Source organism: Wyeomyia smithii, chromosome 3 (genome assembly GCF_029784165.1).
Source record: "Wyeomyia smithii strain HCP4-BCI-WySm-NY-G18 chromosome 3, ASM2978416v1, whole genome shotgun sequence".
Lineage (NCBI taxonomy): Eukaryota > Metazoa > Arthropoda > Insecta > Diptera > Culicidae > Wyeomyia > Wyeomyia smithii.
The window spans coordinates 261,369,749-261,388,287 of NC_073696.1; the positions used below are offsets into that span (position 1 = coordinate 261,369,749).

General features: G+C 35.8%; 1 protein-coding gene across 11 annotated transcripts in view; it reads right to left on the bottom strand.

Annotated features, from left to right (window-relative positions):
• Nucleotides 1-17,310, bottom strand: part of LOC129732875 (uncharacterized) — a 446,464-nt gene extending 429,154 nt beyond the window's left edge. For all 11 annotated transcript variants that reach the window (XM_055694247.1, XM_055694245.1, XM_055694248.1 and 8 more), the window contains exon 1: nucleotides 16,303-17,310. In XM_055694247.1, coding sequence (XP_055550222.1) covers nucleotides 16,303-16,304 — 2 coding nt within the window. In that variant the 5' untranslated portion in view covers nucleotides 16,305-17,310. The remainder of the gene's footprint in view (nucleotides 1-16,302) is intronic.
• Nucleotides 17,311-18,539: the final 1,229 nt, after the last annotated feature.

An 18,539-nucleotide genomic window follows, 5' to 3' on the forward strand; every position in this document is an offset into this window, starting at 1 on the left:
CTTTTTTTTATTTTATGAGTAGTAGAGTTATGATACATATTTTGAACTCTTTTACTATCAAATTGTAATCATATTGCCAGCTAGAAAAAATATTAAATTTCACTGATTGTAAAAAATGAAGAAATCTGACTCATTGATGAAAGATAATCGTGCGATGATTCATTATCAGTTTAATAAGAAAATCTTACACCAGCCCAAAATAATCAAAAGGGAAGAAACACCGATGAAGAAAAAACGCCTGTAGAGAAGAGATTAAAACCTTGTCTCGCTGAGAAAAAAAAATAAAGCAAAACGCACCTTATATCACCAACTACAGCCATAGCGTGCTGTCATCTGATGAGCTAATAACGTTGGTCCTGTTTTAAAATTCCAAACAGCCTCCGTCGCGTATGCTGAAAACTGCTGTCCAGGGCACCCCACTCACCCGGAAAAACGTTCCGATCCAAAAGCGTGCACCCGAGTCTGGAAAGGCTCAAACCAGACAGGATAACGACGAAAAAAAAATCCCTCGGAAAAATTAATGCGCATTCTTCGTTATCAAAACGATAAATTTAATCCACGAGTCGAAAGCATTCACAAGCCATCAGGGGAGCACTTTTAAACGAGGGGACTTATTTAAGACCTAACTAAATTTGGGCCTCCATTAGACTGCCGGAATATCGAGTTCGAATGCGCTAATCCTCCTGTGCAGCAGCGCTCAAGGTTAGTGCGACGTCATCCTTTTCAGAAATGCAAGTATAGGTAAAAGCCAAGCACTTAAAAGCTGATAGACTGAGCGCACAAGTAGCAACCAACACGATTATCTAATGGATCGAAAACATCCTCCATTACCCTTTTGCGGGGACCGTGTTAGCCATTAGCGGTGTCTGAAACTCCTTTGCATGCAAGTGGGAACTCATCCGGAGCAGGAATGACTGCCGACCTTTGGATGCGGTTGAATGTATAAATATTTATTCATTTCACCTACAAACACCCGAGGAGGGGCGAAATGGAAAATATCGTCATGTTGCGATTTAATTGAAAACGAACGGATGTCGGCAAGATGAACGGGCGGATTTGGAATGAGCACGCGAGTTTCGTGGGTTTTCTTTTCTCCGCAGGCGCTATTTTATTGCTTGAAATAATTCTCAAACGTTAATTTTTCATTATAAAATATTTTATTATATTTCGTACAACTTTAACGCTTGAATCTCGCTCCGAAATCGCATCACCAATGTACAAACAATTAATCATCACAATTTAACGACGACATTTTCGCTTGAACAACTTATTTGACAACTGCTCTACTTCATCCTGAGGGGCGTAAGCGTGAAAAACTCAAGACCTGTTGCAGCCCAGAAGTTGCTGCTGCTGTATGTATAGAGCGGCTACATGTTGATGGCACTTCTTTCGTTACGAGCAAGCTCTCTGGAAGGCGAACGTCTTTGACGGTTGACATCGTCAGCGAGGGTAAACAACCGACGATGGCAGTCGAAATCGTGCATGATATATGGAACTGATGAGGAAAGATAATGATGCTCATTTTAATTTCATTAAACAGTACCGGGAAGAAGACAAACCGGTGAATCCTGTGTAACGAGGGCTGTTAGCGACGGTAGCACCGCGGGAGCAATATACGGCATAATTTGTTGCTAATTTGCTGACGTTCATTTCGGAAACATTGTGTGCGTATATGTTTCTGAACGGTTGTCCTGGGGGGCGGTACAAGAAAGACACAGGTCGTTTAGATAAAAGTGAGCGAATCAACGTAAACTGGAGAAGGATCGGAACAACAAGCTCGCGTGCCTGGGGTTAGCCATTTTGGTCCTCAAGCTTCGGTTAACTTTTTGCGCAAATTTTGCTTCCACAGAGTAGGTTTTTGTGTATCACTTCGGATGGATCTACAAGGTCAATGCTTGTATCTTTAGTGTCTTTTTAGTTAATGGTCGACAAAAACGAAAAAAAATTGTCCTTAAGCACAAACTGGAAAAAATGAAAGATTACACAGGTGCACACCAAAAGCTCGAACCGGAAAAAATATAGGTTATAGCTATTCAACCATTTCTGTGAATGTCACTAACCACTAACTTTTTTCAGAGACTAAAATGCGTTTTCTCGTAAAAATAACATTGAAGCGACGAACCCGGCGAGCAGTTACTATGCAAACTCTCACGTGAGTTGACGCGTTTTGGTAATGGCTAGGGGCACCAAAATTCATAATTAAATAGCTATAATTTTTTATTTTTTTCCGGTTTGAGCTTTTGGAATGCCCTTTTTCAAATTTTGTCGATTAGTGTTATAACTTTTTAACCATTTATGTGAATTTTGGAGTCCCTAACATGAAATTTTCCCGTTAGCAAACATAGAAGTAAGGAACCCGGCTAAAAATGTATCGTACGATGATTTTGTACCGTACGATGATTTTGAAATTTTGTCCCGAGATTCTGGACTTTAGGGCCACACCTGTGATGACCATTGTCATCGACCAACAATTTTATTCTAGTTAGAAACTTATTTAGTAATGAGTGACATTATCTGGAGAACACTTGGTTACATATTAAATTAGTCGTTTGCAATCTCGTATTTCAATGCTCTTCATCATGTCCTATTGCAATCCAATGTCCTTCGTAATAGAGTATTTCCAATTCCTATGTATTCTTTATTTAGATGAAATTTAGTACTAGAGAACACATGACTTCTCCATAAGTGTTTAGACCATTTTTACTCTTGCGTTGTTTCTCAAAGAGGAGCATTTGTTTTAGGAGGTGAAATTTTTGATGAAATGTATCTTGAAAACTTAGTCTCTGCTAAAATATGGGTTATGAACAAGTTGTAGAGAATTTATTTCTACACTCGATAAAATGCGCCAAATGCCCTAAGTACAGCCGTTTTCGAAACATTTAAAGAAAATCAACGATATTTAAAAGACCCCATGCAGAATTTAAGCTCACATTTATAACACATAGGGTAAAAGCACCGGTTTTGGCCATGGTATGTTATTAATGAGAGATATTTGTTCTTCTTCCTTCGAAAAATATTTAATTGAATAAGTTCAACGGGGAATAAAGATGAACTCGCCTATTTTTTTCACTAACAGTGAGTTTGAATAATTAAATTATGTTATTTTGTTTACAAATTTGCCAACCAAAAAACTTCTCTAGGCTCTTATTTTGGCCATAGCATTTCTTAATTGGGGCACCTGTTTTGGCCAGCTCGCGAAAAAGTTGAATTCACACGAATTTATTTAATAATTTGACTTTAGCATGTAGATCTATTATATCAGCAGAAAATCCACGTTATTGAACTAATTGAAGACCTGATAATATTATATTCACACATAGCTGGCAGTGCAAAGTACTTTGAGCTAGATTTTTTTTAAATTGAGTAGGATGTTTAATTACACTGACATCACATCATTAATCTATGTTAATTTTTCGTCTGTCATTGACCTATAAGCTTCCGCTCTTTCCTTTTTCACATAGAAACTTTTTCGTAATATTTGCTAACATCCAGAAAACTCGAGTGCCATTTACTATAGTCGCCAGATTAAGAGTCCGAGTTGTTAGTTTCGGTAAATACAACTGAAGTTACAGTTTTGTAAATAATCTGAACAAATGGAGAACGGATATAATATATCAAATAGCGGTGCTGTAGTAATATAATCTTTTTTATCCAAAACCAGTTTTGTGTTTTCACGAATCTCATGCGATATCTTATAACAGCCCGAAAAACTCCGTACTTCTAATGTTTTGCATCAATGTTTATACGTTACCATGGTTCTGTTTACATATGACCAATGTCAGGATTATGAATTATGGAATTGCTTCGATACCTATGTGGCCAAGAATGGATCATTGAACGTTTTTGGAAGCATTTGTTATTTTTGATATTTCAGAGAAAAATCATACCAAAATGCCTATTTTTTTATCCATTTGCTATAGCAAGTCGTGCCTGACGCTGGTAACAGAGTATAATTAGTTCCTTTATTAGCAGTAAAATACGCATATTTGTTTGCTACAGTTTGTAATAATTTTGTCGGAAAATATCAGCAGTTTCAATAGGAGACTTCGAAATAGGAGTAATTTAAGATACTTCATCACAATTATCAATTTTATTCTACCATGGCCAAAACTGGTGCTATGGCCAAAATCGGTTCTTCTACCCTAGTATTTTGTTATATCTTGAACAAAAAACAGCAATTCCTGGCAAAAAAGCCCTATCCGTTGAATTTGTGCTCCAATCTTACTCAAAATCGTTATCGTTGTTTTTTATCATTAAAATTTTAGAGAAGTTTCTAATAGGATTGGCAAAAAATCAACTGTTTTCGAAATGTGATTCTTTTTTTGATTCTTTTAAACGATTTCAAAACTTTTGGCATCAAATCGAACGTAAATAATGGGTCTTTTAAGAAAAATTTTTTTAATCAAACGGTTTTCTGCAGTTTTGAATTGTTTCAGATCCAAAAGAGCCTATTATTTAATATTGCTTTGGATTTCTCAGAAGTATGTAAATGGAGAAAAACATATTTTTAATCTCCAATGTTCATCATAACCACCATGCATCTCAAATAAAGAAAACTACTGCAATGCATATTCTCGCTGTTTTGAAAGGTTCAAGACCTACGGGTCTGGACACTTTTTTTGAAAATGGTCGTCCTCAACACTGCCACGACCGATTTCGGAAAGCCCAGAATTTTGTTCAAGGGAAATAGTTGCTCTAGGTTCTGGTGAAGCTACCACTCCTCCAGTGTTTCCGTCGTGAGATACTAATTTGTCTGTGTTTTTTTCTAGAACGGCTAAAAAATGAGGAGCTGATTTGACACCTACCGTAGGAGACTGAGCAAATCAAGTTGCATAAAAATTCGTACTTTTGTGAACTCAAAACCTTTTTTCTCGAAATCTGACCGTATTGAAATAAATCTCTCACCATTTTTGCATTAGGGAGACCTTGGTCTAAAAATATAGAGTTGAAAAAAATGAATAACTGAATTGAAATCTACTGTGACAGACTAAGAAAATCAAATTTCCATGAAAGTGCATACTTTAGTAAATTCAAACTCGTTTTTTCCCTTAAAATCTGTGCATGCTAGATAAAATATTTCATCGCGTATGCATTCAGGAGACCTAATTCTACAAAAGAGCTAAAACCTTGAAGATAGAAGCCGCAAATTTTCTCGGTAGAACATGTTATTACAATTTCCATGAAAATTTCAAGTTACATATTTGATTGTTCTGAAATAATCTGAAAAAATCCTAACATGATTTAAAACATTGAATTATTGATACATATGTTGAATTGCAACAACAAAAATACAGACATACATACTTGCAACTCACGAAAACGGAGACGAGTTCACAAAGGTGATAACTTCACCAAAACTTAGAACAACTATTCTTCTTAAATAAGTAGTAGTGCTGAGAACGACCATTTTCAAAGTAAAAATATAGTTCAGCAGGTGGGACTCGAACCCACAACTCGTAGTTTCTACAATCATATTTTCAGTTAGTTTAATTTTCTATCTTCATTACTACATTTACTCCTTAAATTAAAATGAAAAATAGCATGACTTTGCTTAGAGTCGAAAAAAGAAAAGTAAAAATGTTTGTGACGCAAGTCGATGTTGCTGCTGGTAGAGATGGCAACTTACTGGCACGTTTCTATCTCTCACACTGAGAAGTCATTCCAACTTCCACTGAGGGTGTTGAAACAATAGCCAGCTATAAATAATAGTCTCTACTGAGTAAATGTACGAAGTGCGAGAATTGGATAAGCGATACAAAACTCGATTCTAGAACTACGTCTTTAACGTTCTGCGGTGGTGTAACGGGAACACATCTGACCGGAGATTGGAAGTTGTGGGTTCGAGTCCCACCTGCTGAACTATATTTTTCGTAGTTTCTACAATCATATTTTCAGTTAGTTTAATTTTCTATCTTCATTACTACATTTACTCCTTAAATTAAAAGTAGAGAACAACGCAAGCAATTCTAAGTATGTACGATCGGAGCAAAAAACATTCCGGGTAGGACTATTTTGCATAAAATAGTTGAAATATAGAAATGACATAATTTTCAAAACAATATATTACAGACAGTTTTTGATTGCGGTTTGAATGTAAATTTAACGCGCAAAATATCTGATTTCAAATTCAAAATAAAAAACTTCTTTTTTGACGTTGATGTACGTCGCTCGGGAAGTTCGTGGGAGTGTGAAATAAAAATCTAACAGCGAAAAAAGGGAACAAATTTGTCGCTTATTTTCAACAGATTTACTTCGTTTTCGCAGCAAACAATTGGTAAATTATCCACGCATCCGCCTAAGTGCAGAGAATTGTAGTTTGATTTTCCTAACTATTGTACTATTGAAATTTGAAACGCCGCTTTCGACCACTTTATGTTTACTTTCCTAACACGGTCGACAGAATTATATACCTAGTGCACCGGGAACGCACTCTTTGGACTATAAACATGCTTCTACTCAAACAAAATCAGTTTAATAGTGGATGGCCACTCGGACGGTCCTAATTAAGCAGCAGTATCGGCAGCGGATACTAGCAACAGTAGTTTCAGCGTGTACCAGCAGCGATAGTGGTAACTGCGTCAGCGGTAGGTGCAGCGGCACTACTTCTTGCACTAGTAAAATAGCGCTTCATCCTAGCTTAATAAATTGTTGTATGGATGACAATTGTTGTATGGATGACCCGCATAATCACAAATTGTCAAAAAGTATAAAAAGTTTACTATACTTAAAATAAAAATAATAACTTTTTTATGTTAAGAGATAAAAGAATAAATTATTCAGCAAAGTTGTAGAAGATTCAAAAATATGAAACTTTGTTGAACAAATGAAAATCATATCTTCTTTCGGTACAAAGTTATAAAGTATATTACATGGAACTTACCTTACAAGTTAGTTCTTTGTACTTAACTTTTGTTAGTTGCATTTTACACGAAAGTATTATTCAGAGGAATTGTTAGGGCACACAAAACACATATTTTTGCCAAAGGTCATATATCTCCAGGACTTTTCCTTACAAAGTTATATCAGATTTAAGCTTATTTTTTCGAAAATTTCAAGAACGTATAGGTTAAAAAGGGGCAAGTGGAATCATGATGTCCATACCTTTCCTTGAAGTTAAGCTGAAGTACTGTGAACTCCTTTAGGTATCATTTGTCCCAATTCACCTATATTAGAGTAAATTCCGGAATTTTTACGCGGATTCGTGAATTTACGCGGTTTTTTTTTACGCGGATTCCGGAATTTTCGCGGCTCGTATCCCCCGCGTTAAAAGCGACTTAAGTGTACTTTATAACTTTGTACCAAAGAATCTAGGGTTTTCATTTGTTTCATATTTTTTAATCTTCTACAATTTTACTGAATAAACTATTCTTCTATCTCTTAACATCAAAAGTTATTTTTTTTATTTTTAGTAGGATAGTAAACTTTCCAAACTTTTTGACAACTTGCAATTATGCGGGTCATTCATACAAACAATTGTTCCGAAGACTTTAATAAGCTAGAATGAAGGTTATGCGCTATGGAATTAAGTTCCACTTTTTGCCCTATTGGACCACTGTGCAGCGGTATCTGCATTGGCCAACGCTTACTTCAGTGACTCCAGTTGCTTTGCACACAACCTTTTTTTTTTTTGATTGAGCTACGCATTGTTCCATCCGTTAAATATTTTTTTCATTTTGGGGGCAATTTTTCAAGATAAAATTTTCCGAAACATTGTGAGCTAATGGTTGAAAAATATGAGAATTGCAACAGCACTAATCCGATCTAAAGTATTCCAAAGACTAACTTGTTGATAATTTAAAAGTTGCGTGTGAGCTTTCCATGTAGCAAAACCAGTGAAAATAAGTATAATGAAACAACAACTATTTTTAGTAAAGTGAACACTGAAAGCGATCAAATTTTGACTTGTTTGAACCAAATAAACATCCAATTCGGGTGTTAAGGATAACGTGGACAGGATATTTTTTCCAAAAATGGAAATCTGCCAAAAAATACATTGGCCTATAATAAAAATTCTACAGATATTCTGGTTTAAGAGTAATTTTCAACTATATTTAAGATAAATTTGGATTCATTTTATTCGTGACATCTACTTGTTTTGAAAAGGTTTTTCAGACATGTTGAGATCCTTTCAAGAATTTCAGGTAGAATAAGATATATTTCTTTTTTTTCGTTTTCTCTCGTTAATACTTTCATGTTTTTAAGATAATTGGATATAAATTATCAGAAACTTCGTTGCGAGCTGTGAGCTGAATTTGAAATTAGTTTTATCCATGTTTGGAACCAATTTTAGGTTTCTTAGAATAAATTTCTGCTTCGCCCTTTTACGTCGAAACGCTTGCCCTTTTAGGCCGAAAGGAAACGGTTCAATTACCTTTTTGATATCTTCCTCCCGTTAGAATTACTTAATGAATTTGAACCAAATTGTGAATCATTTCCTTTCTGTTTTATTGATCCAGGAGCGTTCTCAAGCATTTTTAGTTAATTCGGAAAACCTTCACCCTTTTTTTATTTCAGAAAGAATTTTGATTCTCTTCTGTTTCTTCTGTACCTACCATTTTCAAGCCCTTTTTGTCTAAATTTAAATCATATCTTTTGACGTTGGACTAACGTCTATATCGAAGTTAGGCACCTGAATTTGAAAATCTAGTAATTCAACCGGGGAAAACCAGGGAAAAGTGGTCAGGTTTTGAGCGCTTATATATCAGTCATTTCTTTTCAGAATTTCGAGGTTTTGGCATCAACCGATCAGAAATTCTTTTACGGTTGAACTTATGTAACAAAAATAACCTATTGTTCGAGATACACTATTGAAAAATTGATAAATCACATCGATTGTCTAAATCATACCGAGCAACCAATCACCACCTCTCTTCACAAGCACAGTCGACACTAACGGATACAACCGATCTGACTTTGTAAACAGTCTCACAGCTTTCAACCAATAACGAGCTCGCTTTCGGTAGCTGCAACAGGTGTTTCAACACCGTTTTAAAATGCTTCTTTTATCATTACCACTGAACAGATTCTAAACACCAATGGCTTGATTGATAGGGGAAATATTGCGCAAGATTGTCATATAATAATTTAAATATGTTTTCGATACTAAACTAGTTAAAAGTTGTGTTAAAAGTCGTGCACATTCAACCAATCACAAGCTCGCTTCTTGTTTGCTCGCGGATGGATTTTTGCTTTGGGCTATATAATAGCAGTCATCAGTTAACAAGTGAAGGCCACCAGGCCGGTCTTGTATAATCAGCAGCGGTGGCTGATTCCAGCGGCCAAACTGAGCTGCAGCAGAACCAGAGCGGTGGTATCAGGCAGCAGCGGCGGAGGTAGTGGGAAGCTGCATTTCTTCATCCAGTTCGGTGCTCCTTCGATCTGAGTTGGACCCCACCAGCGGTAATCCAATTCAGATATCGTTGGGTGAAAACGTTGGGTGTGTGTGCAGTGTGCACATATAGCGTATGTGCATCTGTATTGCTATGACATTTGCGATGATAGGGATGGCGCTGTTGCGTGTGTATGGCTAGCTATAGCGTGTGTAAGACACTAGCATGTGTAGCATATTATGGCTATTGCGTGTATATCTTCAGCGTGTGTACGGATAGTTATAGCTTGTGTGTGGATAGCTGCTGCGTGTGTAATGATTAGTTATAGCGTATGTATGGATAGTAATAGCACATGGTTGGATAGCTTATGCGTGTGTATAGATAGTTGTATCGGATGTATGAAAAGGAATAGCGTGTGTATGGATAGCTATAGCTACAGCGTGTGTATGAATAGTTTTAACGCGTGTTTAGATAGTTATAGCATGTGTGTGAATAACTATAGCGGGTGTTCATCGAAGATTATTATTGTCATTGAAAATATTAAAACATCTTAACGAACACAGTTGTGAATTTGATTTTACAGCAGCGATTTTAACTTCTTCAGCCAGTCTTTATTCATCGAGGAAAAATTACTACCTATGAATGATCAACACTTATTTACTAGAAATTTGATTTAGATCAAAACGGGTTCTTTTGAGTATCATAAGTTATTGGTAAAAAGAGTTGCAAGTTTTCTCAATGAGCATTAATTAAATTTTCGTTTTTGTTTCTCGGTGCGCGGTTTTGATTTTGTTTCTCGCACACAGAGAAAGAAACAAACTTGTCGCTATCGTGAAAAATAACAAAACAATTAGAAATGCTCTAATTACAACTGAAGAAGTTAAGATATTTTCCTGTCACTCGCCCAAACCTTGATAACAACTACCGAAAAACGTGTGATTGAGCTCTTGCTATATTGAGTTATTAAACCAAACGTTTTTTTTTTCAAATACATGAAGTTATATGCTGGGCTGGAACTAACCTAGCATGAGTTTTATCGATTAAATGTCAAACAATTTTCAAATTTTAAATTTTCGGTTGAATCGTTCTGGGCTCCAATTTCAGATAGTTTCGTAAAATTTGCTTTTTGCTTAGATAGGAAAATTTTACCAATTCGCTCAATTAAATGATTGTCTTGGTAGCAAACAAAGGGTTGATTCGAATATGTATGAAATGACAGCGATTAAATAAAAGATATCCATTCTTTTAGTATATATTATTATTTTTAACGTTTTAACGTCTCAGCATCCAGAAATGCACTGTTAGATAAAATTGCAGCAAATACTAGAGTTGCAATTCTCTCTATTATTTGTTTTAATGGAATATAAGAATACCGTAGTCCAACGTCATGCGGTCGTGTCTTGAATACCACCCTCCTACTTTTTTGACTTTTTCGATCTCATCATAACGTTTTAAGGGATTATACACCTTTTTGCTCGAGAATAAAGAGCAAAGTTTGGAATTTTTTCTAGCGTGTAGCACCATTTTTATTGCAAAAAATTTGTAACTTTCTGAAAGCTCTGTTAATCAACACCAAAAAACATGTTTGTTTATAAGAAACACCAATTATTTGTGGAGTAACGGCCGTTTCATCGAAACGCTGTTTTTTAGCAGAGGTTTTCAGTGTCAACTGAAATAAAAAAATCTCTTTTTATTTCACTCGGGTGTCGGGGTATCTGGACGATCAATTTCATAAGTGTTTTATTTTCAGTGCAAAGGGGAACGTTTTTTCCGAAAAAACATGTTCTGAGCTTTGTGTATCAAAAAACGATCGTTCAACGACCGGGTAATTTGATTACGAAAATTGAGAAAAAGATGAAGAAAATTAGTTCAGTAGTTTTACCGCTATCGTAAATGCATGCAAACATTTTGAGAAAAACCAGTTTAAATTCACCGAAGTACGTATTTTCATGGAAACCTAATTTTCTCAGTCTCCCACAGTAGATTTCAACTTAGCTCTTCAATTTTCAAGCTCTTTATTTTTAAAGTAACGTCTTCTGAATCCAAAGATGCTGAAAGATTTATTCTAGGTTGCACAGATTTGGAGAAAATCAAATTCTAATAAGAACTCGTACTTTAGTGAATTCAAACTCGTTTTTCTCAAAATATTTGCATGCTAAAATAAATATTTCATCACGTATTGATTCAAGAGACCTTACCGCAAAAATGTGAAGCTTGAAATTTTAGGAATGATTTTCTTATTTGATTTTTTTATAAAAATACGTAGTTTTGTGATTTTGTACTGAAATAATTTGAAAACTCAAAAATCCACTCTTACATACCATATTTCATCCGGCTGACATGACTTGATACATGAAGCAATTGATTCGTATGAAAATTCCCAGTGTTTGCTCAATCTGTTTGAAAAATTAGAAAAAAAACACAGACATATTTGCGTCTCACAAAATCGGGGAGGGGTCCAGAGGGGTGGCATCTTTACCAAAACTTAGAGCAACTATTCCCCTTGAATAAAATTCCAACTTTTTTCAAATCGGCCGTTCAAGTGCTGAGACAAGCATTTTAAAAAAACAACTTTCGTCCCGGGTCTCTACGGGGGCCGTCTTACCAGCACAGCCGGTCCGTTTCATATGCACGTTGTGAAATAGTGGTTTTTCGAGACTGTTTTTATTTTAGTGAAAACTAATATAAAATCACTCTAAAAAGGAAAGGTTTGCATTATTTTATGAAAAGCACTTGTCAATGTTGAATATTATGAATATCGTTCGTCGCAAAGTTGTGTCTTGAGCAGAATAATGAATGATTTCCTTAGGGTGACCGTCTTGCCCGTTGTTCCCTTAACGGTATTTCTTATATTCGTAAGACAGCAAGACAATCAAAGTTTTTGGTTCCATCATTGAAATTGTCGACATTGATCAAAATTCAGGAGTTTGAGGCCTGTCTCCTTTGACTGATTGAAAAAGGCGCCCCTGCTTAAGCCGTTGCTTACCCTACTTTCCCTCCTTTTAGGTTTCGTGGGTTTACGAACTTTGATCACTTTTGGAGTCCACCTAAGAAAACCCAATTAAACTTTCGCATAAGGCTTTTTTCGAGAAGACAAAACTTTGACAAGTCTGCTGGTTTTTAAAACTCGAAAAATCGACATTCCACTTATGCACTCATGATAGTTACAAGTTATAACCGAAAGACGTTTCTGCGGACAATAATTATTTTACAAACTTTGTAGTAGAACCCAATCAATGGGAACTTTTTTATCTTCAATATTTAATTTAATTAGTATACAGACGCTCCAAAGGAAATAGTTCAATACTTAAATTTAAAATTATCAACTTTCCTTTTTTCCCCTGACAAAAAGGTATATAACCCCTCAAGCATAGGAATAGTATCCACTCGACCACTCAGTTTCGTTCGGTTGAAATCTGCTATTAAAATATGAACTCATTGGCGGTTTTTGAGAGTATATTCAGGTTACGTATTATTAAAAGAATCATATAGATTTATTATAATCCACAATTGCCAGCAAAAAATGGTAATGAAAGTGTTTGAAACATATGTTTCCTGTTCCCTTGCTTATAACATGATTTCTAAAATAAAGGCAAATTTCAATAATATTCAACGGGAATGAGACCAAGACTTAGAACAAAACTATGATATAATTAAATAACTTGAAAAAGCTTTAATACAGAAAAGGTATTACGACCGCATCAGAACATACTGTGGGTGAAAAAATTTAAAACGATATATCTGACAAGAGAGAAACGTTGTCAATAGATGACCTTTTTTAAGTAATTTTTTGAGTTTTTTTTTTTTTTTTTTTTTTTTTGTTTAAGGAGTAAATGTAGTAATGAATGTAATGAATAGAAAATTAAATTGACTGAAAATATGACAGCAGAAACTACGAAAAATATAGTTCAGCAGGTAGCACTCGAACCCACAACTTCCAATCTCCGGCTTATTGTTGAGAAAAAAATAATTTAAGTTCCTAGACTGGAAAAAACTATTTTTCAAACAAAAAGTGTTTCTGAAAAACTCGGTCATTTTAGATTTCTTTCAAGTTGGGTTCTAAGTTAGAAGATTAGTTGCCTACAACTGTTCCGAATAAATCAAAGTGAACGCTTTAAAGAAAAAAAAAATTTTCTAACAAAAACTTGTTCATGTCTATAAAACATTTTCAACGTGAAACAGTTTTGGACATGAAAAAGATTTTGTTAGAAATACTTTTTCTTTTCTTGAGAGTGTCCATTTTGATATGTTCAGAAGAGTTGCAGACAACTGAATTTTCTACCCTATTTCGAAAAGAATTTGAGATGACCGATATATGAAAAATCACTCTTTGGTTTTAAAATGTATATTTTAGTGTAGGATTTCAAGTTGCATTTTTGAAATGTTTATAAATAAAATTTTAGACAATTCCCTAGAAGTCAGTCAATGACAACTTTTTTATATCTTTCGTCATTATTAAGATAAAAGAGGTTAAAAACTTTAAATGTTTTCAATTGTACTCCAGATAAATTTGGTGGGATGTAGTTTCGCAACTAGTGACGATGATGATGAGATTTCTTTTGATTTTATTTTTGTTCATAGCTCGATCTATCCGTGAAGAAATTTACCCTCAAAAACAAATATCTTTTTGGGTACATTCTCATAATGTTTTTGCCTTTCTCCTAGAAAGGTATAGCAATCACTGGAAAAACCAAAGGTATAAAAGTGGTCCCAATGGCCGAATGTCATATACCACTCGACCCCTTTCGACGAACTGAGCATTTTCTGTATGTATGTATGTATGTGTGTGTGTATGTGCAACTTTTTTTTCTCACTCACTTTTCTCAGAGATGGCTGGACCGATTTTCATGAAATTAATTGCAAATGAAAGGTCTAGTTGCGCCATAGGTTGCTATTGAATTTCATTGTAATCGAATTTTTAGTTTAGAGGTTATGTATCAAAATGTAAAACTCACGAAACATCAATATCTCAGAAACTAAACAACCAATTTGAACAAAATTGATTTCAAATTAACGGGTTACCTAAAAAACCCTTAACTTTTGAATTTTATGAAGATTGAACATGTGGTTCAGAAGTTATGGAAAGAAACGTGTTCTGGAAACTATTTAAACTCACTCATGTTTCTCAGAGCTGGACCAATTTTCATAAAATCAGTGTCATATGGAAGGTCTTGTCGCCCCATTAGACCCTATTGATTTTTTTTTTGCAATCGGATTATTACTTTGCCTGTTATGTTTAAAAAAGTGAAATCCAGCTATGAAAAGGAATATATTCCGAAGACTACTTGTGCTCACTCACTTTTCTCAGAGATGGTTGAACTGATTTCCACAAAATTAGTGGATATATCATTATCTTAGAAACTACAGAACCGATTTGAACAATATTAATATCAGATGAACGGGCTAGTTAAGGGTTAACTGACGAATTATGATTGAACACGTGATTTCAAAGTTTGGCTGCCCTATGGTTATGTATTAATTTTTAAAACAACGAAAGTCTATTATCTCAAGTATTACACTACTTATTTGAACTTAACTAGTGTCATACAAACGAGTCATATCTCAAACTTACAAATAACAAACTTCATAACAATTTGATATACTGTTCAAAAGTTTTGGAAAGAAAAGAAATTCAAAGACTATTCAACACTATTCAACACTATACCTGCTTTGATCAATATATATGGCCTCAACATGATTTAAAAGTGGTATCGTACTATTTAAACGTTCCCGGTATCGCTCGTGATTAAATTGTTCGAAATTAAGAGTCATTTCTTTTATTTCGCTATTTCTTGAGCACTAACATTACGTCAAATTTCAGATTATATACTTCAATTACAACATCAATATTTTAGAACTCTAAGAGTGAATATACCTTTATTGGATTTAAGCATTCATGTAAATCTATTTTTACAAATAATAAGTTTGAATGAGAAAGGCTGAGTCTGACCGCTAGGTGGATTAATTTAGGTTTTTATTAGTGAAAATCATAGAATTTACAGCAAAGTTTGTAGTACAATTCAAAGTTTTTTTCTGCGTCTGTTTTAGACATCAATCTAAATCGCATTATGCCTTGCTAGATGAAAACAATTCTCCAGAAAACACCAAAAAACACTGCGGTTTTCTGGTAATGATAGCTGATATCGTAAGGTAGGGTGTGGATATAGAATGAATAAAATTATATGAACAATAGGACTGTGTATAATGGTTTCCATTGCGCACAAAACTCGAGCTTTACCTTCACCTTTTGCTATCTAGGCTCTGAGTTTATTTTTAACAAGCCCAGACGCACAGATACCTACACATATACGCAAATATTTGCTCAGTTTTTCAATGTTATTCGACTGCTACAGATAATATAATTCTTCGAAATGTAATTAGAAAGTTCATTCGGAAACGAAAATAAATAGCAAATTGAAAACGTTCTTCCATACATTAAAATATGAAGCCAGGCCTAGCGATTCGTTTTCGAGAATTGGCCTTGAAAAGAAAACGCCTTTTTTTCATTCACAATGGCACAAGAATAATTTCGCAACTTTTCATATACTTACAGTAAAAGTCATTGAAATCTTTAGCAGAATCATAAAATAAAACATAAGTAACTTATTCTCCGGAACATTGGACAATATAATAAAAAAAACTTGTTGAAGATACATTACTAGATTCCGCAAGGTTTTGGGGAACATGTGCTCTATAAAAGGGATCATAAATATCACTCGCTAGTCGTGTAACTTTCCATAAAAACGATGGAAAAAATAAACTCGAACATCTCGACAGGGAGGTAAAGCATGTCAAGGACGATACATGCAACTAACAAGAATGTACGTGCAACAAAATGTGCAATGCAGATTTCCCCCAAAATTGCATCATATGATGTACAACTTTCAAGGAATTTCGTACAAAAGAACAGAGAAAAAAGAACTTGTCGTAGTACACAGTAACACAAATTTGCATATCCAATCTTTGTACATACATTTTGCTTCAACTCGACGGTTGCTCTGTGGCGCCTCCGAATTCGTCTCTCAGAACTGCTTGACAAACGGTTTTCAGGACCGTCGGTTGGGTGGTGGTCGTTTGGGTGCAAAACCTCTTCCGCTGAAGGCTGCTTCCTGTTTGCGTATGAATCACGGCCTGTCCCCTCTATACTGTGGGCACACTTTTACCAACGTTCAATCTCAAGTTGATACTCATTTCGGTAATGTTTTCCGATTGGTAAGTCATTATAAAATCAAGAGAGATCACACTGCTAATGAAACAACGCTGCAGCAACTTTAAATAAACTTTTTCAGCTGTACCTCATTCAACGGGTCAAAAATACGAATTCGTCCCATTCACGTTTGATTTATTCGCACACATATCTTCTAACCGTAACTAGATTAATGCTAAAGTGTGCCAATTCAGAAGTGTATCCTTCGTAGCGTAAACCTCTATCCTTTCCTACGTTCCCTCGTAGCCCCAGTATGGCACAAAGTTTTGCTACGCCTGAAGCCTACAGAATTGTTCACTCTGGGAAGCACTCCAGAACTCGTTTCCCTTCGTCATGCCATCCGTTTCCACAGCATTTTCGTCAAGTATCGTTTTCCTCCAGAAAGTATTTCCCCTCCCAACCAACATCGTTTCTTTTGAGGAAATCTACCTTCTCACTTTCCAGCCAGATGCGTTTCACGATACGGTCTGCACAATGCAAGCGCGGATGTGTGTCAGGAAAAATTCACTTTTTCACCACTTGATTTTTCACCATTCACTACCAGTTGCTTCTTCATCGTGTTCAATAGACTGCAGGCCCTGCAACAGGTGAAGGACGAACGGCGGCAATATGCCCAGCAGGGCGAACCACACCGTATGCCTTTTTTTTGCTCTCTCACAGAAGATCAACTAGTTAGTACTAAGATTATTCCTGATACTGATCCTTATCTTGACTCCTGGTTAAAGCGACCACCAACATCCAACAACTCTCCGGACACGACTGAGCTCGAGAGCTGCTCATATTTTACTTTTATATGCACGGTCGGACTCCGATTACCCAGGTACCCCTTCCCGGATGCGCCCGGAACCACCCACACTTTCCCACCATTTCACACGCTTTCCACCGGGGCCAGGATGCTCTCTGACGGTCGCGAGCAACAGGAGGTTAATGGCTGCTAAACTGCAAAGTGAAATTCAGCACGAACGAAAAGCAGATGGGCTCTCGAATCTTCCTCACGCTGGCTGCGAGTGCCCGCCAGGAGATGAGAAGGCCACGCACACCGATACTTCTGCCAGGCACTACTAACACAACGCAGCCAACACGCACGTCGCACCTGTGCCGACGTGATGAGTAGTTAGGTATGTCTGGGATTTTCGACGGCTGCTGCCGGGAGGGTTGTCGATTTGTTCACAAAATCTTTACTGCTGTTTACTCCGATCAAGGCCAAACTTTTAGTGCAAAAGTGGAGAAAATATCTGCAGTTAACGGATACTAATCGAAACTTATACAATTTATCAAAAATTGCGCTTTCATGGAAGTTGCGTAGCAATCATTAAATTTCTACTTTTCTAAGTAATTTAATTAATTCACTTGGCCCCAATCAATACAACCAAACTCACAGTACGTATATAAATGCAAATTTTCAATATTCAACAACGAGATAATTGAAACAATGATCAGAAAATAAAAAGATTCCAGATAAAAAAAAAACATTAAAATGATGTTGATTTAAAAAAAAAGTTTTTTTTATGTATCAATTAAATATTTCTTTCATTTTGAATTACAACTACATTCTTCTTTCAATTCGTTCTATTGAAAAAAGCGAATATTTTGGGTTATTCCCCTAAAATCGAACATTCTCTGGCTGCGGAATTCGTTTCGGTCCCGCAATATTCCAGAATAAAATAAATTGGCGATTGCTACGATTGCTACGAATTTCGTGGCAGTTTTGTATACACTACCCGCCATAGGTTTGGATTCGCTTCATTGAGTATTGCAGCACTCCCCGAAAAGTTCAGCATTACCCGGAATAGGCAGATATCTCGTGCTTCCGATGACCTAGAAAGTTGGGGTCTTCAGCATACATGTTCAGAAGGTTCAGAAAAGCTTCTGGATGACCGACAATACCTTGCAGAATTCTGCTACTAGGGTAAGGGAGGATACTTTCGGCATTGATTAAAATAGAATCTGAAGGGTTAGGAACAACCTACGGAACTAATGGAGAGACGCGGTGTTCGGCCTGT